The following is a 27,609-nucleotide window of genomic DNA, read 5'->3' on the forward strand; positions in this document are numbered from 1 at the left end:
GAAGTGGGAAACTACCTCGCAATGTCTTTGTTTGACAATCAGCAGTTAGCTATTAAGTATTAGTATATATTTAATATTAGTATATATTTAATATTTTATGCCATAATTTTTATTTGCTCTCCCTTATGTTCCGTATTTGGTTTCAAACGTACCTATACAATCATTTTATTGATAATTATAATCAATCTTGACTATATTATCTTACATTTGTAAACTTAGAATTGCTTATTTAAATACGCAAATTCAACATTCAATTATTTATGCATGAACAATTCCAATATAATCTTGTGTTGATATACTTTAAAATACTTATTTAGAAAAAAAAAACATTGGGCATTATTCCAATCGCGTAAAAAACTAGTAGTGTAATACAATTCCTAATAAAATAGTCTAATACAATTTCTAATAAAATATATTGTTTTCTACTTTTTGTCTTTTTCCTATTCGTATTATAATTTTATGTTGAAATTTCTATTCTAACATTATAAAATACTGTAGTACAATTCCTAATAGAATATATTGTTTCTACTTTCCTATTCGTACTATAATTCTACATTTAAATTCCTCTTCCTAATACAATAGGACAATATATTTTATCTGGCACTACAATATTCCATAAAAAAAATAAAAATCGTTTGATTCTTTTCTATTTTTGTCTCTGCTTCCGGCCTATCCCCAAAGACAAGTGATGCGCTCTTATTTGTCAAGGGAGTAATGCTTACTCCATGAATCCCATGTGAATATTATTAGTATAGCTCTAAGGTTTATAGTATATGTTGATTTCTGTGGAGTTGATAATCTTATTAATTTTTTATATGCTCTACGATTTTTTAATAAAATGCAATAATTCTCTGTTCTTATTATTATTAGTTTAGGAGTTAATATTATTACTCACAAGGTTGCTTTCACGGCCTTCAATGTGAGCTTTCAATTCATTCTTTATTATTTAAAGAGAAAATTGTAATTTATGCCCCTCACAAATATGTCAATTATCAATGTCACTCCTGAATTATCAGTGGTGTAAATGTTGCCCCTCAATTTTAAAAACTTGACATATATTGCCCCTCCCCTAATATGAAGAAGGAGAAAATTTGTTGTCGCCGGAAGGAGAACAATCCAAGAAAGAAACATTGAGGAAAAAAACGTGGTCTTCGAACAAGAAAGACGACGGGTAACCACATTTACATCACTAATAATTCAGTGGAGGGGCAATATATGTCATGTTTTGAAAATTGAGGGACAATATTTACACCACTAATAATTCAGGGGTAACATTGATAATTGGCATATTCATGAGGGACATAAATTACAATTTTCCCTTATTTAAACTATTGGGATTTCCTCTTCGTTCTTTTTGCTGGTTTAATTATGTGGGGGAAGATTATTGATATTATGTCTTTACAAATAAACAAATAAACAATATGTGGCGTTCCCCTGTGTGTATGTATACATTCTTCTGCCTTTCCTTTCAATCCCAGACACTAACTTCATACTGTAATAGAATCTTTAGGGATTAATGTTCAATAGATGTTCATAGTGCGATTGAATGCTGTCCATTAGCCTAAATTGTTCAATATTAATTGTTTAATTTTTTTTCTTTCCCATTATTGTTTGGTTGTTGTCTGATTCTCAACACCTTAGGAAAGCGATGAGATTCCAACAGAACTGGAAGCAATATGTGAAATGGAAATGTTGTTTAAAATTACCATGAGGAAGGAACGTGCTGAAAGCTGCCTTTACTGTGCTCAGCCTTTGAGTGATGATGGCATGATGCAAAGAACTGTTCTAGATTGTTGGTTGATTATGAGAAGGATGTACATTCAACTTAACTAGCTGATAAGTGTCAAGATCCCCATGATGATCATGTAAGTAGTATTATAGTTTTCCATTTCATTTCAGTTATTTACATTATTTAGTCTTTTTGATTATTTTGATGCTCTAATGTACGTATTGTAGGAATGCTTTGAATGTCATGAGGTGGATAGTTCTTGCTTAGAAGGAGTATAAGATGAAGTAGCTGATAGAGATGTTGTTTGTTCTGTTAAGAGGTGCTTGATAAATTATTTCTTCGCAAGTGAAGCTGATAAAAGGCCAAAGCTTGCGGTTGTTAAGAAGAAAAAGAGTTAGGATTGTTTGTGTAAAGTTGGTGACTATTTTTTGAAACTTTAGGGGTAGTTGTTTTTTTTTTTTTTTTTTTTTTTTTTTTTTTTTTTTTTTTTTTTTTTTTTTTTTTTTGGTGGGGGTAACATGGTTCTGGTTCACGACAATGTGTCAGAGCAGGTTTTAAATCGTTCTTGGGTACTGTTATATTAACTTCGTATGGTTAATGTTGTTGAATATTTTGTTGTAATCTATCTATACTATATATAAAAACAAGAGTAAATACTCAAAATGATCCCTCGACTATAGCTAAATTCACAAATTGATCCTCAACTTTCAATTTCAACCAATTAAGTCCTTAACTTTGTAATTTTAACACGATTTGGTCCTCCGTCTATTTGACCGTTTGTTAACCGTGATCTTTGAGGATATATATGTAATTTCACGTGCAAAGCTCAAGAGAATTTCGGAGGGGGAAGTGCTTCTCCGCTTGCTGCTTGGGGATCACGAGCCGGTTCAGCATGCCTACGTCGCTTGGAGTCACGGCTTTCTCGAAGAGCCGCTTCAGGGACTTCGTCGATCTATCTATCAAAAGCTATAATCTCTCCGGCATGGGGTGCATCTCCGACCTGATCTCGATCGATCTCGCATGTGACCTCCTGTACGTGCACCCCAACTCTAACCCCCTGGTGGTTAGCACGGAGATGATTATGCCCAACTATTACCAAAGGCGACCGAATTTGGTAGATTGCTTTTGGCAGTGGATTCAAATGTAACAGTGCGGTCTGGAAATGCAACTGGAACCTTAAAAAACCGACGATGGACCGTGAAATTACATATATATCTTCAAAAATCACAGTCAACCAATGGTCAAATAGACGGAGGACCAAATCGTGTTAAAATTGTAAAGTTAAGGACTTAATTGGTTGAAATTGAAAGTCGAGCACCAATTTGTGAATTTAGCTATAGTCGAGGGACCATTTTGGGTATTTACTCTAAAAACAAAATCCTAAATTTTAACTTCCCGCTCAAATTCGAAAAAAATCTCTCTTTTATTATTTTCTACTTTCCTATTAGTACTATAATTATATGTTAAAATTCCTATTCTAATATTATAAAATAGTATAATACAATTTATATTCTAATCTATAATATCTATAATCTATAATCTATAATATCTATAATATATATAAAAAAAAAAAAACAAAATCCTGAACTTTAACTTCCTGCCGAAATCCTAAAAAATCTCTTTTTATAATAAAAATATATTGTTTTTTACTTTCCTTTTCGTACTATAATTCTAGGTTAAAACTCCTATTCTAATATTATAAAATAGTAATACAATTCCTATTCTAATATTATAAAATGCTCTGTCGGGTCGGGGTGTGGGGGGCCCTTAGGATTGGGCCGGGGTTCAGCCTTTTGGAAGACTAAAATAATGTAATACAATTTCTAATAGAATATATTGTTTCCTACCTTCATATTCGTACTATAATTCTACATTAAAATTCTTATTCGTAATGCAATAGGACAATATATATATATATATATATATATATATATATATATATATATATATATATATATATATATATATATATATATATATATATATATATAATTAAAAGTAAAATCCTCTTTAGCTTCTAGCATTTTTCGGTCCAAACTCATTGTATTAGTCAAATTATTTAATTATGATAAACTATGAAATAATTAATGATGGTAATAGAAATCCTAGAAGAATATAGAATAAAAGAATATTTAATTATAGTTATATTATTATTGTGCCTTACGGTCATTATATACTAACAGAACTTGATAGGAAAATAATTTACATACATATACAATTCAAATAAGAGCGAATAATGTTGGGCTCTTAACTGGAACAAAAAAAATGTCGGTAGTATTGTTTCTCAAAATAAATGGTTCATATTATTTTGATTTTAGCATTTTTAATGATTTTCCTTATTTACCCTCTATTATATTATTTTCTTTCTTTAAATAACCTAAATTCCGTTAGTATAAACTCTAGTAACAGAATATTCCGTTAACTATTTATTATTTTTAACTTACTCATTAATTTCTATAAGAGAGGTCTTAGGTTCGAACTCAATCCCAATTAGAGTTGGCATAATTATTAAACATATACTACGAATATGTTAAAATATATTTTAAAAAGTATATAATATAAAATTTAACATAAACTTCGTTCAAACAATTAGTTCGGCTAAATACAAAACATTCAAAGTTAAGCATCAAAGATTATATATCAAGAACTTTAAAAATAATTTGATTTTTATTATGGTGTAGGAAGTTTTAGATTTGTCTTGTTGTGTATATGACTGGGATTTTAGTTGTAATATGAACTCTTTATCTTACAAACACCTATTGATATTTAGTATTGGTAGTTTTTCCACTACATGTTTCATTTGTTGTGAGATGTGTGTCGTATGTTATCATGTGAAAGTATTGATCAAAATATTAATATTTATTATATTTGTATAAAATACTTGGTAAATAAATATATATAACATGTTTTGTATTATAACTTTAATATTTAATTACAAGATAATGTAAAAAAAAAAACAAAAAAAAAAAAAGACAATGAACAATGTAGTGAATATAATAAATTAATAAATTTGAAGGTAAGGAATCTTTAAATGGTAGAAAATAAAGATAATATAACTAATGAAATTATATTTCTTTTAAATTTTTTTATAATGAATAATTTTTTAAAATAAAGAATTATAGACATCTAATTCTAAATTAATTAAATGTATATGTATTTTTTTTTGTAGCTACTAATTTATTTAATTTAATAGGAGTAATAAAGTGTCATACATACTTTTCATCAACAATAATGAAATCAATTATTTTTTAAAAAATTTCCATTCCTTGTTGAGACAAAGTGTTTTGAGAGTTTGTCAATGACAATTGCTACAATTGCTGTCAATAGAGGATGGTAATAAATAATTCAAAATATATGGTTACAATAAATAATTCAAAATATATTGTTATAATGATATAGTAAAAATTAACTTACAAATTTCTTTAGAAGTTTTCATGCATTGATAAAATTCTGATGTGTAAACTTGTTCAACTGGAGCTAGTAAGATGTTAATATTGTCAATTATTTGGAAAATGGTCATACCATTTTAGAGACCACGTGTAATTGTATTTATGATCAACAATTTTGTAGTTAAGCCGCGCAAGTCTGACAATGATGTAAGAATAATTTTGTCTGATAAAAAAATAATAGTATAATATTTGTAAAGTAATGTACAATTGTACCATTATAAAAAAAATACAAAAAAATATTAATACCATTGGTAGTGTAAATACACGGGTGACCTAATACAATCTAAATGACTACTCCGTGGGCCGACTGACTGCGGTCGGGCTGCTCTGTAAGTAGCCTCTTGATCGTTCCAAAAGTCCCCTTTGCCTTATCCGTCGTGGATATTTATAGCTCATCGCCGGAACAGCCTCCAGCCTATCGGCATGTACTCCATGCAGCATCCACGTGCCAAAACCTAGTGGTCACTCTCTGTCGACGCCTGGTGCTGCCACGTACCCCTCTCCAGCGATACCGCTTCCAGGTGGAACAAAGGTATTGCGGTCGAGCAGAACACCGGTCGGGAGGTGAATCAGCCGGGCGAACTCAAACGCCTCTAAGCAAAAGGTCAGCACAAGGTTACATGGACGACCGATATCGACCGCCTTCTCCCTGCAGCGCTCGGGCAAAGGAACTGTACTGAATGATGCGGAGAACAAGTTAGGTCGGTCGGGATATATCCTACCTGTTGAAAACTAAAGAGTTAGGTTTATCTATAGGGTTGTGTCTGTTTATGAATAGGTGTCAGTTATGGGTAGTTACGGACTTACGGGTAGTTACTTACAGTTCAGTTATGTATTTGTGTATATATATGTATTGTGTTTCTGTATTAGAAACAGAGAGAATACTAATATAATTTCAGTCTTTTATACATTTCCTAGTCTTCGATTCTTCATATTGCTTCCGCCTAACTGACGGGTGGTATTATTCTCCACCCGCCAGGCCATTCCATCTTCCAAATTCAACATGGTATCAGAGCCTACTTTCCTAGGGTATTTCAAACATCAAAATTGTATTTTTCCTTGTGATGTATTCTCCGGTGAAAATTCCAGATTGTTGTTTTGCCCTTGGACCTTTTGGTGAAGTTTGAAGGCTTTTTGGGTTGGTTGCCAAACCTCTTTCCGGGGTGTTTTTGGTATAACCGTATTTGTTTCTTTATATTCGGTATACCATACTTAGTCCCTAGGGTTTTCATGTTTGGCACCTTGTTTATTTCCGGAAGCTTCTTTTGTTATTCACTTATCCTATAAGAGGTATAAACAACAATCATGTGGTTTTCTCGGTATTCATACAACAATCTATGAGCTCTACTACATTCCCTTTTGCTGCTCATGATTTGGTTGCTCTGCCGTTCTTGATGGAGATTGTTGATTGGCAAATCCTAGAATGCTTATGTTGCTGTGAGGGTGTTCGTGTTAATCTTCGCCCTTGGTGACTTCATTCCCAAGGTTATTTGTGACAAGCTTCGCCCTGGTGCCTTCATTCCCAAGGGTTGTTTATAGCATTGTTCCTCCGAAGCCATCCAACACTGTTATTCTCTAGCTGCTTTTAATCTTCATTTGTAATGTAGAGTGTATGCTTTAATCCAAGCTTGGAACTTCTAGATGTTCCAGCTTGAGGGGGAGTGTTGAAAACTAAAGAGTTAGGTTTATCTATAGGGTTGTGTCTGTTTATGAATAGGTGTCAGTTATGGGTAGTTACGGACTTACGGGTAGTTACTTACAGTTCAGTTATGTATTTGTGTATATATGTGTACTGTGTTTCTGTATTAGAAACAGAGAGAATACTAATATAATTTCAGTCTTTTATACATTTCTTAGTCTTTGATTCTTCATATTGCTTTCGCCTAACTGGCGGGTGGTATTATTCTCCACCCGCCAGGCCATTCCATCTACCAAATTCAACACAACCAACCATTATGATCTAAATCATTCCAATAATGTAAAAGCATAATTGAAATATTAAGTTTTATTCTAAATAATCAAAAGTAGATTAATTAAACTTATATAAAAAAAAATTAACCTAAATTTGTTTTTTAAAAAAATCAAGAAAATCAAATGATTTTTAAAGTTCATGATTTATAATCTTTGATGCTCAACTTTGAATGCTATGTATTTAGTCTGACTAATTATTTGACCAAAATTTACGTTAAATTTTATATTATATATTTTTAATACATTTTAACATATTCATAATATATGTTTAACAATTATGCCAATTCTAATTGGGATGAGGTTCGAACCTAAGACCTTTTTTATATAAATTAATGAGTATGTTAAGAATAATAAATAGTTAATGAAATATTTCGTTACTAAAGTTTATACTAACAAAATTTATGGTTATTTAAGGGAAGAAAATAATATAATAGAGGGTAAATAAGGAAAATTATTAAAAAAATACTAAAATCAAAATAATATGAACCATTCATTTTAAGAAACAATTACTACCAACATATATTTTTTTTTATTCCAAGGACCTAACATTATTGGCTCTTGTTAGATTTGTTGATTTGTAGATTATATTCACTACATTGCCCATTGTCTTCTTTTTTACATTATTTTGTAATTAAATATCAAAGTTATGTTTTCAAAATATATATATATATATATATATATATATATATATATATATATATATATATATATATATATATATATATATATATATATATATATATATATATATATATATATATATATCAATGTTATAATACAAAATATGTTATATATATTTATTTACCAAGTATTTTATACAAATATAATAAATATTAATATTTTGTTCATACTTTCACATGATAACCTACGACACACATCTCACAACGCATGAAACATGTAGGGAAAAAAACGACCACTACCAAATATCAATAGATGCTTGTAAGATAAAGAGTTAATAGTACAACTAAGATCTAATCATATACACAAGGAGGCAAATCTAAAGATTCCTACACCATAATCTCATTGTACGATGAATCCATCTATGCTACCACCAGTAACTCAATTGCACATGACACACTACCAATAAAAAAAGAGAAGAAGATGACGACAATGACAATGCTAACCAAAAGAGAATTAAAAAGAATTAGAGAAATTTAAACCAAAAGTAGTATTTATTTAGACTATTGTTTTTAGACTAAGTATTTAGACTAACATTATTACAAAGTTACAAACATTTATTTTAGTGACAATAAAATCAATATCTCATGTATAATATATTGTCTTGCATTTATATATTTTAAATTACCGATTTAAATAAACAAATTCAATATTTATTTACCTATGCATGAACATCTCCGATATAATATTGCATTGATATACTTTAAAATACTTATTTAAAAATAACCATTGGACATTATTTTATTCGCGCAAAGCCCGTAAAACAACTAGTAATAATATAAGTGGTAATAATAATATCTAAAAGTAATCAAGTGTTAATAATAATAATAAGAATATTAACGTAAGAATTATAACATAAAATAAAATGTAATAATATATATATATATATATATATATATATATATATATATATATATATATATATATTTATTTATTTATTTATTTATATTGTTCAAGTATAATAAAAATTATATGTAATAATGTAATAATAAAATAAAATTAAAAAAAATAATAATAATCTATACTATAATTAAAAACAAAATCCTATTTACTTGATTTTCCGCCGAAACAATAGTAAATAGTCAAGGTAAATTTAAAAAGGAACGTAAATTAAAAAAAATAGAAATATGTCACAATAATATTCTACATCATCAATTAAAAATGGAACAAGAATTATGTAAATTGGAAAATGAAATGAATATTAATAATTGACTGAAAATTAAAAATGGAAAAACTAATGGAAATTAGGTTAATTGAAAAAGGAAATGAATATTAATAATTGACTGAAAATTAAAAAAAAATTGATCCATAATTGACTAAAATGAAAAATGAAATGGTCAAATTATTGCATTTTAATTTTTCACAATAATATTACACAGTAGAATAAATCAAATCACAATGAAACGGAAATTAAAAATGAAACGGAAATATTTCAATAATAATATTCTACATTATCAAGTAAAGGAAAATTAAAAATGGAAAATAAATATTTCAATAATAATATTCTACATCATCAACATTAAGTGTATATTTTAAAAATTAGTAAAGGTAAATTAAAAATAGAACGAAAATTAAAAATGAAACGAAAATATTTCAATATATTCTACATCATCAAATAAAAATAGAACGGAAATTAGGTAAAAATATCACTGCATCTATATTCTAATTGACTAATTGTTTGAAAATAAAAAGGAATAATTGACTGAAAATGAATCTAATATTACTAATTGACTAAAAAATATAAAAGAAAATGAATATTAATAATTGACTGCAAATAAAAAATGATCCATAATTGAATAAAATAAAAAAAATGGTCATATCATTGCATTTTAATTAAAAAAAAAAAAGAAATGGTCAGGAGGTGTATGCAGGAAGCAGCGCGCATCCAGGAAGTAAAATTTGTACACGTGCTTAGGGAAGGGAACGTGGCGGCGGATGCCTTGGCGACGACAGCCCTTTCCCATCCAATTGGCCTTCACCTTCTCACCGAGATTCCTAATGGTTTAGAAGAAGTTGTTCGAAGCGATCAATTAGGAGTTGTTGCCATCAGGCGCACTGAGTGCATGGATGACTCTTTTTGGTATCTGTTTGGGGTTCCCCCCTCTCTCTTATCAAAAAAATCAATGGTAGGGCCGGATTTTAGGCTGTACAAGCTGGGCTACCGCACAGGGCCCCCAATTTTAGAGGGGCCCCAAATTTTAGAGGTCTAATATTTAATTTTTACCTAGCTAGTTTAGAAACAAAAAATTAAAAGTTTTCAACTAATTTTAAAAGGTTTAATGAAGAGATGGTGAAATTGTGTATTATTTATATTTTAACTTGGAGGTCAAAGGTTCAAAACTTGCATGTATTGGTTTTAAAAATTGTGATTTTATAGGCCCACATTTATTTACTAGAACAGGACCACAAAAACTTATAATACAGCATGGTAAATGCATATTTTAAACAATAGTAAAGGTAAATTAAAAATGGAAAGGAAATATTTCAATAATAATATCTACATCATCAATTAAAAATAAAAAAGAATAAAAATATAAAATGATCACTAATTGAGTGATATTCTACCATTATATATTTTCACCCGAGTAACCCATCCTGATGGACTGAATGTGTTAGCTCTAAACGATGATGGACAAGATTGCGTTGCCACTACCAATGTCGTCTACGGTGATATTATGTTTTCTTTTTTAAATGAAAAAATTGCTATATATATAGACAAAAAACATATCTTCCATACAAATGAATTAGGATATCAATTCATTCTTATAACTGAGTTGTTAGAGAACGAGCACATTTGCCTAATTTATGAAAATACTAAACAATGATAAATAAAATCTTCAAAGTTATAGCACAGCATGCGTACATCTAGACGTTAGCTATTAATTTGAGCAATTATTTTTCACAAATTCAAGCAAAGATTACATCAAAATACATAAACAATCCAAATCATATCTTTAATTGCACTATATAATATTTGATGTTCTAATTTAAATAATTATATATCGATTCGAATATTCGTAATATATTACAACAAATCCATTCCGTGCATCGCACGGGTAAAAATACTAGTTAGATAAAATATTATAAACCAAGGACCTTGTGGTCCACTGATACCAAGTTGCTCCACTGTGTGGAGGTTGTGGAGGCGGAATATTGGCTCTTTGTGCTTTAGTAAATTGATAAAGTAGTTATGAACAGATACTACATTGTAATAGAGTAATAGTATTGCTTTAGTAAATTGAGAAAGTAGTTATGAACAGATACTACATTGTAATAGAGTAATAGTATTAAAAAAAAAGATAAAATATTATATAATTAACAATTATTTTTATGTATTTGTTTATATATTTATGCTATTTTTTGAAAGTTACTGACTCTATTATATTGTAGTATCTGTTCATATACTTTCTCAACCTACTGAAACACAAAGAACCAATAATGCCTCCACTAAGGTTCGAACTCATAATATTTCAAATGAAAGTCCAACCCGGGTACCATTAGACCACATAATCCTGGTATATATTTATGTTATTTATTTAGTTTATAATGTTTTAATTAAAAAATATTATATAAATAATAATTAATGACTTGGGTCTACCTTACAAGATGGATCTGTGTCCAAAATACACAATTTACATACTGAATGTTAATAATTTGAATTGTGAACATTTAATATATAAAATTGTAAATATTTAATATAAATTGTGTATTTTTAAACCCATAACTATATTGCAAGGTAAACCCAGATTCACAAAATAATTTACCTTAGAGATGTTGGTCTTCGACGCCTCCAAACATGGACGAGTCGGAGGCAGCGTGGCTAGTTGCCTTTCTTTTTTTTTTTTCATTTTTATTTTTAAAAAATATTTGTATAATAAAGTGATTACAGGTTTTAACCATATAAACCTTAATTAATTATGATTTTGTCGCTTTTTCAAAAACTTTTACGGGGTGTTTGGTTGGATGAAGGAATTAGGATGGAAAGGAATTGTAATTCGGTGGGAAAAGAATAAGGTAGGAATAATGTACGAATTCAAATTACATTGTTTGTTAGGGAAGAATAAAATTATTTGGGATGAGAATGAAAAAGTGATATAAAGACTAAAATGTTCTTGTATAATAATATTATAATAACTAGTAGTTGCACCCATGCGATGCACGACTATATATATAGTATGATATATATACAGTATAGAATATAGTTCTTGAAAATGCAATAAATTTGAAATGAAAAACTTGTAATTTTATTACAGATTGATGAATTTAGTAATTTTATTACACATTGTTGAAGACTTCGTTGTACACAACATTTTTAGTCGTACTAAGATATGGTACATTTTCGCCACAAATCAAAATTTTCAAACCCCTTGGGTTATTAACTCTTGAAACAGCTACGTACAATTGGCCATGGTTAAAGACAGGTCTTTTCAACAGCAATTCCACTTTAGAAAGTGTTTGGCCTTGACTTTTGTTGATTGTCATGGCATAGGATAGCATCAACGGGAATTGTTTCCGTTGAAATTTGAAAGGCAATCTTGGATCTGACGGTGTAAGTGACATTCTAGGAATTAATACTCTTGTTCCTGCATTTGTACCGCACATGATCTTGCCTTCCAACACGTGACCAGCTAACTTAGTAACAATCAACCTTGTACCGTTGCATAATCCTAGTGTGTGATCAATATTTCTCAAGAGCATAACAAGTGACCCAACTTTCAATGTCAAAGCATGATTTGGTACTCCAGAACATCTCAGGCCATTCAAGAATTCGGGAGTGTGCAAATCTACTAACATATCAACATTTGAATCTGACTTACAAATAGAATCACAACTCAAGTAAGTCTTACCCTCAACCGGATTATGATCATTCATGTATTGGTTAATGCTATCTACCACATCCAATGTTGTAGCCAAAATAGCACTATCATTAAGATATAACAGATCGCCAATCCTCAGTCTAAAATGAAGGAAGGTGCTATCAACAATTGTAGCAATAGGGTCATCCTCGAACTTTAGCAATAAATGTTCTGGAATTGTAATATCTGACTCACCATGACTTGAATTACCAACAGTTCCGTCACCTATATTAGCTATCCATTTTGCAAACTCCTCAATCTCTTTACCCTCGATTTGTGATTGTACAGTTCTTAGGCGTAGATTCTTAGTTAGCCTAAATACTTTGCAGGGTTTCCAAAGATATGAGGAACTAATGCTCGCACGAACAATATCCTGTCTGGTACCCTTCGGAATTACTGGTAGAATCTGCCTGAAATCGCCACAAAAAACAACTGTTTTACCACCAAATGTCATTTCATAACTACTTGGATTTTTGAAGCGCAACAAATCCCTCATAGTTCGGTCTCGGGCTTCAAAACAAAATTTGTGCATCATTGGAGCTTCATCCCATATTATCAACTTTCTTTGCACAATAAGCTCTGCTAATGGACTGCCGTGACTTATGTTGCAAGTGGAATTTTCATTAACAGATATCGGTATGGCAAACCGAGAATGTGCAGTTCTTCCACCTGGTAATAAAAGCGAAGCTATGCCGCTAGATACAACATTTGACACTATTTCCCTCTTAGACCTTAAAGCAGAGGACAATGCTCGCCACAAAAACGTCTTACCAGTCCCTCCATAACCATAAACGAAGAATAACCCGCCAGCTTGGCGATCAATATCGGTTAACACCTCATTGTATATAACATTTTGCTCTTCTGTTAACTGCCTTACCAATTCCTGATTCTCTTTCTCCTAATCCACACAGTCATATGATAATTCTTCTTGTATAAGCCTGTTTGATATAACATTAAAGGCATGAAAATTTGCCGTTGGCATTTTAGGATAGTCCTTCAAACTCTTACCATGAATTGATAACAGCTTTTCAATCTCCACTAAAGCAAAGTTCATCTTGTGAGATTCAGTCAACACAAAATCTACATAAGTTTATATAAAAATAAAGTAATTAAGTTAACTACGTCAAAGTTGAATTTATATTTTGTTAGCAATTCTACAAAAATAATATGTAGAATGTATATGTACCTCTTTTGTGAAATTGTTTGCGGATCTGGAATTGTGCATCATCAGACAATTGTGGCCACACAGCATTCCAAACTGTTTTCGATTTACCCATGCAACTGCTCATTAGCAATGTAACAAATAATCTCCTCAACTGATCTCCTGACGCCCAATGACTGGCTTCATCTATTGCATCAACATATTCGTTATCATCATCAACTAAACCTCTTGCATAAGACGCTCTCGAAATGTGGCATAGTGGACACCGTTTACAGTCTTGATATCTTCATGACTTGTAGGGAAACGTATTTTATTCAACAAACACCTCAAATAAAAGATTTCTCCAGTCGCAGGCGGGACATAAAAGATCCTTCCGATTGAGAACCCTTTTTTCTGTGGCTACCATTTTCTAAGGTCTTTCTTCCACTCGAATCTTGTTGGCATCTCAACATAAGTAAGCTCTCTTGCATATGGGAATGTCTTATTAGCCTCAAACCATTCCAAGAACATGCTCTGTGCTATAGTGGGTTTATTAACAATGTTCTCAATAGGATCATCATCTGCAAACACCACACTCTGTTGATTAGGAAGGTGAAAGCTTAACCTTTCCACTGAAGGAGCCCTAAGCTGTATATCAAAACCAAACAAACGCCAAACCGCTTCACATGGGGATATGTACCTACAGTCATAGTACATATTAATCTCATCTATGACTTTTCCATTCTCTTCATCATTGCTTGATTTGTAGAATTCTGCTGTTACCCGATCATAACCCTTGTTAACATACTTGAACAGGTACTTGATTGAGCGTGACTGGTTGCACCACTCGACATTTATATGAGCCTTGTACTTAAGTAATAAATGTCTATTGTGCGGTACATCATATTTGTTGTCCAACGCGATCCCGTTCTTTGTAACTATACTGTCGTTGTCTCTCCGTCTATATATCGGATAACCATCGTCATCAAATGTAGAACACTCAACAAATCTCTTAGGAAAATGTTTTGAACATCATCCATTTACCATACATGGAGAATTGCTCCTTGATTTTCCACATGGACCATGCATCATAAATTCCTCTACAGCTTTGTAATATTCTACATCTGTATTTTCATTTTTTGTAAATAATATGGTCCAATACTAACCCAATAATGCAGTCCATAACCCAAACCCAATAAAACTACATATAAAATGTTTTCTCCTAACCCCAAGACCATCTCTAACCATCTTCACCAAATTCTGCACTATATTTTACATCAAAAAGAATATTCCCTGTATATTTATACATCAATTTGTATCATCTCCAACCCATTACAACAATGTTATTTTATAATATTTAATAACCAAATATATTACTTAATATAATAAATTCTTGGCCCAAGCTTTATTTCTTTCATTTTTTTTTTCTAAATAATCCGACTAAAAACTAACCCATTAATGTAGCACATAACTCGAACCCAATAAAATCGTTAGTAAAATGTTTTCTCCTAACCGGCTAACTATAAGGTCATCTATAACCCTCTGCAATAGATTTTACACCCAAAAAAAAAAAGAGAAGAAATTCTCAATATATTTTTACACCAATTTTTTTCTATCCCCAATCAATTACAAAAAATTATGCACAAAATTAAATTTTATTTATACACTAAAATATATTTTTTAATAAATTAAGACATTGTATTATAAGTTTATCTTATTTAATATAAAATATAATTATAATGCAAATATTATTTTATTTCACAATAATAAATCATATAACATATATTACATTTAATTTTCATATGCGGTGACATTGAAGATTATTACCTCTTCATTCTTGTTAATCTATTAAGTTTAACAAATAGCGAAACAATTGTTTTATATACATATGTGTGTGTGGGTGGGGTGAGGACGTGATGACTAATCTTGTGCATTCTTTATTTTAATTTGAATGGCCCAGATTTGATTATATTATATTATATATATAGTAACTTATTTATCTCTATTATTAAGGTTATTATACAAATAAATATACTCTTTCTAGCCCCTTTACATTTTATATTCTGATCCAACCCAAAACACATACATAATTTAAACTTTATATTAAGTACAAAATATTTTTAAGCCGAACCAAAGTTGGGATTAAAGCTCATCCCGTATGTCTATCCCTAACCTATGTAGAAAATTAAAGGTGCAAAATGCTTTGCCTTCATCATTTTTCGCTCCAAGATGCGCAGCTATCTCCTCTCCCGTATGTTGCTTCATCTCTAAACACTAGAATGATACATGCGTGATGCAAAAACTACTTATTAATAATATTATTGTGAAATTTTATATGGAACAAAATATCTTTTTAAAAAAAATAAATTGAAATTTACATGTTAAAAAATGTAATTTTATATATGTTTAATAATTTTTTAAAAGAATCGACATCTAAATGCAAGGCAATTAATACGCAATTACCAGATCAGTTCACAGAAGTATTATAAATTTACAAATTACTGATTAGTTGTTGATATAAAACTTGTACATATATTTATAATATTATATACATATATTTAATATCAAGTATTATGCAATTTTATTTTCCAATATATATTAAAAATATTATACTAATTTATTTATCAAAACATTTATACTTTTACCAACTATTTATTGAATTAATTTATATAATTAGTACATCTAACTACATACAAAAAAAATATTATAATTAAAAATATGATTTACTATTAATATAGTATAATTGTATTTATGTAATATAATAATATATTTTTAGTATAATTATAATTATAATTATAATTATAATATTTATAATAATGATAATAATAATAATAATAATACAAAAAATACTAACTGAAATGTCTTAATAATAATAATAACAATATTATTATTATTAATATAAATATAAATATTAAATTAATATTAATATTAATATCTTCCGCATTTATGCGCTAACCCATTTCATCCCCATTTCTGCGCTTCGTCTTCTTCCCTAAACCGACAATCCATCCACACTCCAGAAATGGAGATGAAGTCATAGAAAACCAAAAGAGCAGCTCACTCCGTAATCCACCGGTTCAACCTAGTCTTCTTCCCCATTTCTGCCCTTCGTGGTCGTTTTCCTTGCAAAGCCATAGACGACCACTCCGTACACAGAAATGGAGACAAAGCCAGAAAAAACCAAACGCCAACTTCACTCTGTAATTTCTAACACCAAATTTAACTCCAATCTGCACCTAATTAGCTACAATAATCATCGTAAACCAATTATTACAGCCATTCGTACCGTCTTCGACCTAAGTTGCATCGAAAGAGAAAACTCAACATCCATGGCTATACATAGGCTGTCTACATCACCTGGTAAGTTTCAATTACTCTTTACTTAATTTACTTAATTAAATAAATACCCTAACTTTAATTAAATAAAAACCCTAACTCTTTATCTACAGGTCTATGTACACCTGAGAGTGAAGGAGGGAAAATAAGAGTTGAAAGCCACTCCAAAGATTTGACGGTGTACATGCAGAGCAATCATGAAGTCGAAAAGCTCCTCTCCAAAAATCTCAAAATCTAAGACAAATTTGATAAAGGTAAATACATTATGATAACAGTGTTGATTCTTGTTGTTATGTGTTCAACATTTTAGATCCTTTAATTATTCGATCTTATTTCATCAATTTAGGCCCCAATTCTTTCTTTTAATTAGTTTTTTTTTTTTTTTTTGGTAAAATTTTGTTTGAAATCTATGTTCCAATTTTGGGCAATTTTATTTATATGGCTTTCCAGCTGTTCTTTGGTCAGTTTCTTCATCATTGTGTCAGTGTAACTCAAGTACTCAACAGTTTTATCTCTTGTTACCAGAAAATGGCAAATGATGAAACATAATTCTGATGCCCAATTTTCTCAATTTTTATTAACTATTACTACATCTATTAGTTGCTACATAGCCCATTAATTTTGAAGTTATGGGTTGATTTTGTGATGCCTGCTTTGATTATAAAGTTCAAAGCAGGTTCAGATTATGATCTAATCTATAGCCCTATTTCTAAACTTTGTTGATTAAAAATCAAATTTTTTAAGTATATAAAGGATTAGAATCCAACACATTAATTCAAAAAGTGCAATTCGTTTTGAACTGATAATGACTGTAACAAAATATATTGACTTAACATTTAATCTAACTTGAAACTGTATTTTTAAAGTATATTTTACAAAAGTTGATGCCTACTGTTGATTCTTAAGTTTTATAAGTTTCTGATGCTTGCTTTGATTTATTGAGCCTCAAATCTTCAACTTCGATTTATTTGATAGTGGCTGTAACCTAATATTTTGACTTAAAGTTTAATCTAACGATAAACTGTAACATTTTTTTTTAAAGTTGTGAGTACCTAAATTGAGGCCTACTATTGATTCTTAAGATGTTTAAGTTTGTGATGTCTACTTTGATTTATTATTCTTCAAATCTTCTACTTTTTGCAATCAAGTGGATTCCGATTTTTGAAATCAAGTTGATTCAAATTTTCTAAATTTTTTTTTACATAAGTTGATTCCTATTTTGTTTATGAAGATTATTAAGTTTTTGATACAGTTGTCTTTAGTTTCATATTTATCAGTTAATTATATAGAATGTGAGATACATACATCTAGATACATTCTAAATCACATTAGTGACTTATAGAGTTAGAATTTTTTTTAGTGAGATAAATAAAATCTGTCAAAGATTATATGCTATCTATGTACATCTAGATACATTCTAAGACCTATAGTTCTAGGAATCTGCCTTGAATCTGTCTTCAATTCATTGCACTGCCCCATCACAACAGCAACATTACAGTCCTGAAACCATTGTTAAACACATTGAAAAATATAGAATAATAGAAAGAAAAATATCATAAGAAAACATATAACAAAATATTAGGCATCAGAATAGGAATCACTTTACTTTCAATTGTCTTTAGAGTTTTAGAGGCCCAAAAAATTTTAGTTCAAAAAATCCAAAACAAAAGTCAATTTAAGTTCAATTTCTCCTTCTTCACATGCTTAAATTAAAATACCTATGTTTTTCTTTGCAGTTATATAACCTGTACTATAATAGGTTACTTTGCTCTTTATCATGTGGTGCCACACCTATAAAACATTATTTTCCAAAAAAAATAAAATAATGGATTAGTATACTACACACCGTATTAGTAAGTATCAATGAAATCAAATTCAATTATGAAATACAGATTCCATAATTCATGTTATATGAGCAATGGAGCCTTCTTTTGTACTGTTCAGTAGGTAGACTTCTTTTGTAATGTTTCCATGAATATATTCTCTCTGAAATGACAGGAGAAGAAATGTTTCAATAGGTAGAATCAGTTGTTAGTAAGCATTTCATAAAACAATCAGATGCTGAAAAAAAAAAAAACAGTTTTACCTCATCATCATGAAACAAACATTATAGACCCTTACTTGTTTGGCCACCTCTAACCTCAAGATTAGAGAATAAAATGCAGGGAAAAACAAAGTATTACTGTCAAAATGGATTAGAAATCCATAAGTATTCAAAAAAAAAAATTATAATTCTACACTAACCTAAATTTACTTTCAGCAGGTACATAGAAATCACCTTCTTGCATGAAGTGTAACACCACTAAAAAGTAAGTTAAACATAATCTACAGCACTAACCTTTTGTTCCTGAAATTGGAGAACAGTGGTAGTATAGCCTTAATTGATATATAGAGAAGACATTTTTTGATTTTTCTTGCAGAGAATTGCCTATACGATTTAGAAGCTGAGGTTGAAATAGTTAATATCAATCTACCTCTTTATATAGAGGTAGAATTCGAACAGGGCTCAACCTAGAGAAACGAAGAGTCCTCATTGGAACAATGTCCTCATTTAAAGGCCTTTATTTTAAATTTTATTCATATCCGTTTGAATTTGTAATGTATAATGCTATTTGTTATCTGATGATAATGATGTAGTTTAGAATACCAAGAGTTCTGCATTTAATGAACTGCTTAGTAATCAATGACTGTAGCCTGGTTATATATGTAGTTTAGAATACGAGTTTTGGCTTTAAAAACGGCTAAGCCGAATCCCAATGGGGAATTTAATTATACATGCCATTAAATAACATGCAATTATCTGCTATTGTCAAAACGGTGTAGTATCTATTGGGCGGGAAAAAATGATTGCCAAAAAATGCACAACGGCGTAGTATCCAATGGGCGGGAAAAAATGATTGCCAAAAACTTCTTGCTTTATTATAGAGTTAGATAGATGATAACAATCAACAAGGATATTCTTGTCATTTCTTACACTTTTTCCTTCCCCAAAAACGTTGAATTGCAATTAATGGGATTACCCCATAAATTGCAATTCAACAAAAGGAGTGATTTGCCCTTCCATGACATTGCAATTCCCTCCTACCAAACATTGTAATTAAGCCTTCGTTGAATTACAATTCAATTACAACTAACAGAGCTTTTGGTTGGAGAGGGGAAATACGTGGGAAAAGAATTGCAATTCAATGAGAGATGAATTACTGGAATAAAGTGGAAATTAAAAATCCAGTGTTTGGTTTACATGAATAGAATTACTGGAAATTTCAATTCCAATGTTTGGTATACATGGGAATTGAAAGGGAATAAGTAGTATAAAGACAAAAATGTCGATTGTTGTTGTTAGGCATTAATTTTAAGTTAAAAAATGAAGGGGTAATTTTGACTCATTACTATCTTTTTTTTTTTTTTTTTTTTTTCCCTAAAATCCAAGAATTAAAATACTAGAAGGGCATGAGATTTTAATTCCATAAAAATGAGGGAATTACAATTCCTTTCAACTAAACAAGAAAATTTTATTGCCTTTAGAATTATATAAGAATTAACTCATTATATATAAAGATAACCCTAAACCAAACATGATAATATTACATACCTCAATTTTAACCAAACACGGGAATCTAACATTCCCAGTAATCTAACATTCCCAGCAATCTAACATTCCCTAAGGTAATCTAACATTCCGTGAACCAAACGGCCCCTAAGTGAAACAAGAATTTAAATTTCCTTCACCCAAATGCCCTGTAATACATACAACCAAACGCCCCTTTACTTCGTTTACCCGACTTCCCAAATTCAAAATCCAAACACGCGGGACCACCTAACGCTTCAACAAAAACCACGATCTGCGTCATCACGCAAGAGGCAATCTCTAGACCGTCGATTAACAAGCTATCAATGGCGTAAAGTGCTTTAATCCGCATCGCACAGATCTCCATCTCTCACCGTCAATTACCATCACCAATCCAACGGTTGTTCTCGACTTCACTTCATTATATAAACCATCCTAAATCTCAATCATTTTACCGAGCAATCAAAATTGTTTGAAAGGTCAGATTTCCTTAGCGAAGAAGAGAAGAAATTTTCGAAGATGTCTGGGCGCGGAAAGGGCGGTAAGGGTTTGGGAAAGGGTGGAGCGAAACGACACCGTAAGGTCCTCCGGGACAACATCCAGGGCATCACGAAGCCGGCCATTCGCCGTCTTGCTCGCCGTGGTGGAGTGAAGCGTATCTCCGGCCTCATCTACGAGGAGACTCGCGGCGTCCTCAAGATCTTCCTCGAGAACGTCATCCGCGACGCTGTTACCTACACTGAGCACGCTCGCCGGAAGACGGTCACTGCGATGGACGTCGTCTATGCTCTCAAGAGACAGGGCCGCACTCTGTACGGATTCGGTGGTTAGGTTTTTATATCGGCGGTGTATATTTTTGGTGGTGTTTAGGTCTAGGGTTGATTATTAAGGTTAAATTGGGCGTTCTGTTCTGAATCAATCTCCGATTGATGATTGTTACAATGTTAATCTGATTTAAGTCCAATGATTTTCAGTTCTTTTGAATTCTCAATTTTTTCTAATTTTATCTTCTATTTTATTCTTGGTTGCAATCTGTAATATATTTAAGATGATCTATGAAAAAGTTGTTCAACGATCATCATTTATTATAGATGAAGTTGAATCAGACGCCTAAAGTGTAAAATAGAGGACATTAAAATAAGGCACTGGGTGTACCAGTATCCTGAAGAACTAATAACAGCAACTTTTTGTTTAGTGCCAATCCATCTTCCTCACAAAATGATACTGTAAATCAGCAATCAAAGAAGCACATTACTGCATAAGTATAATTTTTTAAAGAACAACATATTCTAAAAAAGTGCTCCAAAAAAAATGTTTTATATACTCCATATTTGTTTGGTAAATGACATTTTGACGGATTTGACTAATGTTTTATATACTCCATATTTGTTTGGTAAATGACATTTTGACGGATTTGACTACTTTAGGGGTTTAACTTTGTCAAAACTATAAAAATATGTTTTGATTAATGGCGAATTTAGACATCGATTTGATGACAAACTGTCAACTTCTAAAACGCTGTTGGCTTTAGCAGTTTGCCAAATGTAATTTTGCTTCTGTAATGGCCTTTGGCAAATTGAGCATGAGCCTTCGCTTTTAAGAGCATCTCCCTTGGGAGATGCAAAACTGCAAAATCTGACCCCAAAATGCCAAATATAAAAATTGGACTGTTCCAAAGAGGGATTGCATTGTGGCATAACGCCAAGCGCCATATTTGGCACTGCACTGTTCATTCATGCCAAATGAAAAATGGAATGAAAATGACACTTTTACCCATACTTCTTTTTTATAATTCTAAATGTATCATTTATTTGTTTTATATGTAATTTTTTATTTTGTTAAATACTTATATTTAAAATTTGTATTATTAAATAAAAATTATATCATTTTAAATATCTCATTGAGACGATCGAAACAAGACTAATATTGAATATATATTAATTAAAATTTCAAAGACTAGTTTGTACTAGATGTTGTATGCTATATTATTATTGTGGAATAAATTAAATTTTAAAAAAATATTGTTAAATTCAATTTTTTTAAATAATTAATTTTATAAAAAAAATAATGTTAATAAAAATTATTATTTACATCACAAGTTATATTTTATATTAAACTGAGTAAGTTCGAATTAAATTATATTAAACTAATTAAATTTGAAATAATAATTGAAAAATAAAATTATTTTAGTGTAAAAGTTTGGTGTTTTGGTGTAAATGGGTTGGAGATGAATAAAATTTGGTGTGAGAATATGCTGAGAATATTCCTTCTGATATGACATTTGGAGTCTGTTTGGAAAGCAGGAAAATGACTTCTGAGAATATTCCTTCCGTAATTATTTTGTTTAAAATATATAAAATTTACAATAATATTATAACTAAGAATATTTATTTTTAAAATTAAATAATATTATTTATTAAGAAAATAAAAATTAAAAAAAAACAGAATATTCATTGGTTTCCGACGGAAACTAAGACTTCCGCGCAGGAAACCATCTGGTTTCCGCGCCGGAAATCAAGATCTGATTTTTGCGTGGAAACTAGATGGGTTGTTTATTATTATTATTATTATTATTATTTTTTAAAAAAAACCTTTGGTTTTCGGCGGAAACTTGCCGGAAACCAGTGAGCCCAAAAGCCAAAGGATGAAGAAGCCAATGAAGATGAAGAAAGTCAACTGTTCTTGACATGAAGAAATGAAGAAGTCAACATCAGGAAAATGACTTTCCCTTTTTTAAAGGGGAAGTTGTTTTCCTTAAAATAAAGCTCATTTTCCATTGACGAATACCTCATTTTCAGTTGACTTCAAATTTTCCTTCTTTCCAAACACTGGAAACCCGGAAAATGATTTGGAGTTTGGTGGGTTGGAGATGTTCTAAGGGAGTCTCATGCTCCATTATTATTATTATTTTTGAACAGAACAAAGACACTTTCATTACTGATTCAAATATCGCATGATACAAGCCGGTGGGATTTCAGTCCACACCTCTGAGCCAGCCATAGAAACGGTCGCCCGAGCTAACTCGTAAGCCACACGGTTCGATGATCTCTTGACATGGGATACACTAACATTCTCCATGATACTAGCAATCGACAGACATTGCTTCACTAAAAGACCAACACACGAAAAATCGAAACTACACGAATTAAAAGCTGTACAAAAATTTAAACAATCAGACTCAATAATGATATTGCGACGATGTTGCGAACTAAGCCATAACAAGGCTTCCTTGACACCAAGCACCTCCGCTATGTAAGGATCAACTACACCCTCCAAACGCCCGCATTTAGCCGCAACAAACTGACCCTCGGAATCCCGGACAACCGCCCCGTAGCTTGCACCATCCCCTGATAATGCAGCGTCAATGTTGCATTTGATAAAGTTACTCGGAGGTGGAGACCAAGTGACCGCATGCGTACTGGCAGTGGATTGAACCTTATATGTTTCTGTCCAGCAAGATTGAAGCTGTAGCACTTGCGCACGGGCTGTCATAGCCGAAGGTTGCTTATTATTCCATACCACTTCATTTCGTGATAACCAGATGGTCCAGATGCCTATTGCCAACCGTACTGCTTCATCCACTAAAGAACCCACAATCACCTAAGACATAAAACTCAAATCATCCTCCCCCCGTCGCACATTCACAGCACCCCAAACCTGTTCCGCAAACTCTTTTAGTACGCAGCACCTCTCGGATCGGTAAAATATTGCGAGCAAAACGCCAAAGGAAATTTTTTACCTTGGGAGGGATTGGCAACGCCCAAATAGCCTTCCACGCCGTAAAGCCGTGAGTGTCTCCTTGCAGATTCGCCTCCCCGACCAACAAACGATACCCATGTTGGACCGTGTAGCACCCTCGGATGTCACCTTTCCAGCGCCAACTATCCCGAAATTGATTGTTCACTGGGGTAGCCAAAATTCTGGGGATATCATCTACATGAAAAATGTCTCTGAGGATATCAACATCCCAGCCCCCATTCTCGTTCAACAAGCTGTGGACCTGGCTTCGCGAAGCTGTTCCACACACGGGGTGCGTAACTGTGTACTTGCAGGTCCAGCGAGCCACTCCCAACCCCATATCTTTGTGTCACGACCATCCCCCACCCGACGAGCAACGCCCAACTGTAAAGCTCTCCTCCCGGCAAGAATACTATGCCAAATAAAGCTAGGATTCTGCCCTATTTGCGCATCCATAAACTCCGTCATAGGGTAATATTTGGCCTTTAACAGACGGGTTACGAGTGATTCAGGATGAATTAAAAGCCGCCACCCTTGCTTGGCCAACAGAGCCATATTAAAATCATGTAATCTCTTAAAGCCGAACCCGCCTTTTGGTTTGGGAATGCACATTCTATCCCAACTTAGCCAATGGATCCCCCGAGTTCTTGTACCTCCACCACCCCACCAATACCGGTTAAACATCTTCTCCAGCGAGTCACAGACACGAACAGGTAAAAGAAACACCGACATAGTAAAAATCGGTAGGGATTGTGCTATGCTTTTAAGCAGAACTTCTTTACCTGCACGAGAAAGGATTTTGTTTTGCCACAACCCAATTCTAGCCCGGATGTTCTCTTCAATATATTTAAAAACAACAGTTTTGTTGCGTCCCAGGACCGATGGCCGGGGCTCCCCGCGCCACCCTCACACCATGTATATCACCTCGGGCTTCCGCCTATTGCAGAAGGATAGATAAACCTTCTGCACAGATAATGAAAAAGGTAAGGGGATAACGGGTCTCCTTGTCGTATGCCCCTGGTAGGGTGTACGCAACCCACAACCTCCCCGTTTACCATAATTGAGTACTTCATAGAGGTGACACATAACATGATTATTTCCACCCAATGACTATCCAGGCCCAACGCCCGCAACATGCCCTCCAAAAAGCGCCATTCCATTCTATCATACGCTTTAGCCATGTCTAGCTTTAGCGCAGCCCACCCTTGTGACCCCCCGGTTTTTCGCCTTAGATAGTGCCCCATTTCCCTGGCCACAATGATATTATCCGTAAGTAATTGTTCAGGCACAAACGCACTCTGAGATTGGGAAACAACCTGCGCTAGACACCCCTTCAACCGATTGGCAAGCATTTTGGCTAAGACCTTGTACACCACATTGCACAACGCAATTGGCCGTAGGTCCGACACTTTCTCCGGCACAGATTTTTTAGGAATTAAGACAATATTAGAGGCATTTAATTTCGGTGGAAAGTGCTTGTGTTCCACACAATGTAACACAAACACGGACAAATCGTGCCCAATGACAGGCCAAAAATGTTGGAAGAAGGCCGGTGACATACCGTCTGGCCATGGCGCCTTCTCAGGTTTCATATCAAACAAGGAAGATTTAACATCTGCCATTGTGAACGGTTGTGACAGGGAGACTTTCATCTCGTCGGTCACGCGTTCCCGGACTCGGTCAAACAGATTGGCATTTCGCGGACCAGAACAGAAAATATGTTCAAAGTACCTGATTATCTCGGAATGCATAGCCGTGCCTTCAGCCCAAGCGCCATTCTGGTCCCTTACGCGGTTTAGCGAATTGCGTTTTCGCCGAGCTGTGGCCGATTTGTGGAAATATCTCGTGTTGGCAATGCCGTGCTTTAGCAAAAGCTGCTTGGACCGCTGTTTCCAAAAAATTTCCTCCACTTTCAATAGCTCCTCCAACTCCCTTTCTGCTGCTAAAAAAGTGGTCATAGCCTGAGGTGTACGGTTCTCTTTCAGCTTGGCGAGTGTGTGCCGGAGCTGTCTGCTTCGCACACCGAAATGTCTATGATAATCCCCACCCCATTTTGATAGGCGTTCACCACAGATAGCTAGACGGTCTTGGAAATTCATGCCACTTTACAAAAGCCATGCATCATTCACCACTTTCGCACAACTGGGCTGTAAGAGCCACGCCGACTCGAACCTGAACTTCCGCAAAGCTGTCCGTACGGGTTCAGTATGGAGGTCAACCAGAATAGCAAAGTGATCGGAAGAATTAGTATAAATATTTCTAACCTCTGCCTCGTCATACATCTCTAACCACTCCACCGTAGCCACTGCCCTGTCCAACCTTTCTTCCACCCACGCATCCGTTCCCCGGCCGCTCACCCACGTGAAACGGCCCCCTGTCATTCCCATATCAACCAGACAGCATTCCCCCAACACATCATTAAAACCTTCGATAAGCGCCGATGGATGGCTATGGGCCCCTCTCTTTTCTGACAGACAAGCGATATCGTTGAAGTCTCCCACGACAATCCAAGGGAGAGATGAATTACCCTTGAGCTGCCGTAAGAGATCCCACGTAACCTGGGCGCCCTGGAATAGATATCTCCATATCTATGTGATTATTAGAGTAGCTAATCAGAGATGCTACATTCATGTCCCTCCAGAAAAACGCCATGCCCCCTCCGAGGCCTACTCTGTCCACACAAATTTTACATTCAAAACCTAACTGTATACGCACCTGCTCCATTCGAAATTCAGTCGCCTTTGTCTTCATTAAGAAGACGAATTGGGGTCGTTCCTTGGACACAATGCCCAAGAGTTCATGAACTGACCGTGTACCCCAAACCCCGGCAGTTCCAGCTAAGGAGACTCATTTGGCTCGGCGAGCCTGGTCTGCCAGACCCGCCAATTCCTTAATCTTCAAGCTGTCAGCCATCAACACATCATCCCCAGTGGTACTATTAGATTCCCCATTGTCTTCCCGGCGCCGTTTCAGATCCCCATGGACGCCCTCTGTTTCTGCCATTAGTACTAACGCTGCCGGGGCAGGTTCATCTGAAGGAGTGGCTGCCATTCCTGCCGGGCTTGACGGAGACAACAACCATTTCGCCCCCACCGGTTTCACCTGCCGTCTGGGACCCGCGCGCAACCAAGCCCCGTATGGAT

The 27,609-nt window shown here is 33.1% G+C and overlaps 3 protein-coding genes and 2 long non-coding RNA genes across 10 annotated transcripts; 3 read left to right on the forward strand and 2 right to left on the reverse strand.

The window, feature by feature from the left end:
- Positions 1–6,677: 6,677 nt before the first annotated feature.
- Positions 6,678–23,536, forward strand: LOC109160575. The gene is made up of 4 exons (XR_002050780.1): positions 6,678–6,786; positions 6,835–6,841; positions 6,903–6,908; positions 23,527–23,536. It is a non-coding gene; the product is annotated as an uncharacterized LOC109160575 (long non-coding RNA).
- LOC109160574 lies at positions 16,779–19,844 on the forward strand. 6 transcript variants are annotated; one of them, XR_002050776.1, is made up of 4 exons: positions 16,779–17,184; positions 17,274–17,414; positions 19,421–19,469; positions 19,581–19,844. It is a non-coding gene; the product is annotated as an uncharacterized LOC109160574 (long non-coding RNA). The 6 variants fall into 6 exon arrangements; XR_002050777.1 differs by having other exon boundaries at positions 19,424–19,469; positions 19,558–19,844; XR_002050775.1 differs by having other exon boundaries at positions 19,424–19,469.
- Positions 21,179–21,712, forward strand: LOC109160572 (histone H4). The gene has a single exon (XM_019308859.1). The coding sequence runs from the start codon at positions 21,248–21,250 to the stop codon at positions 21,557–21,559; it is 312 nt and encodes a 103-aa protein (XP_019164404.1). The 5' UTR covers positions 21,179–21,247; the 3' UTR covers positions 21,560–21,712.
- A 126-nt stretch (positions 23,537–23,662) lies between the features above and the next one.
- On the reverse strand, positions 23,663–25,198 carry LOC109160490. The gene is made up of 3 exons (XM_019308776.1): positions 24,775–25,198; positions 24,468–24,661; positions 23,663–24,328 (listed from the first exon to the last, which is right to left on the reverse strand). The coding sequence occupies exons 1-3, from the start codon at positions 25,196–25,198 to the stop codon at positions 23,663–23,665; spliced, it is 1,284 nt and encodes a 427-aa protein (XP_019164321.1).
- A 1,373-nt stretch (positions 25,199–26,571) lies between these two features.
- LOC109160491 lies at positions 26,572–27,190 on the reverse strand. The gene is made up of 2 exons (XM_019308778.1): positions 27,182–27,190; positions 26,572–27,033 (listed from the first exon to the last, which is right to left on the reverse strand). Exons 1-2 carry the CDS (start codon positions 27,188–27,190, stop codon positions 26,572–26,574), a joined length of 471 nt encoding a protein of 156 aa, XP_019164323.1.
- Positions 27,191–27,609: the final 419 nt, after the last annotated feature.

This window comes from Ipomoea nil, unplaced genomic scaffold (genome assembly GCF_001879475.1).
Source record: "Ipomoea nil cultivar Tokyo-kokei standard unplaced genomic scaffold, Asagao_1.1 scaffold2848, whole genome shotgun sequence".
NCBI lineage: Eukaryota > Viridiplantae > Streptophyta > Magnoliopsida > Solanales > Convolvulaceae > Ipomoea > Ipomoea nil.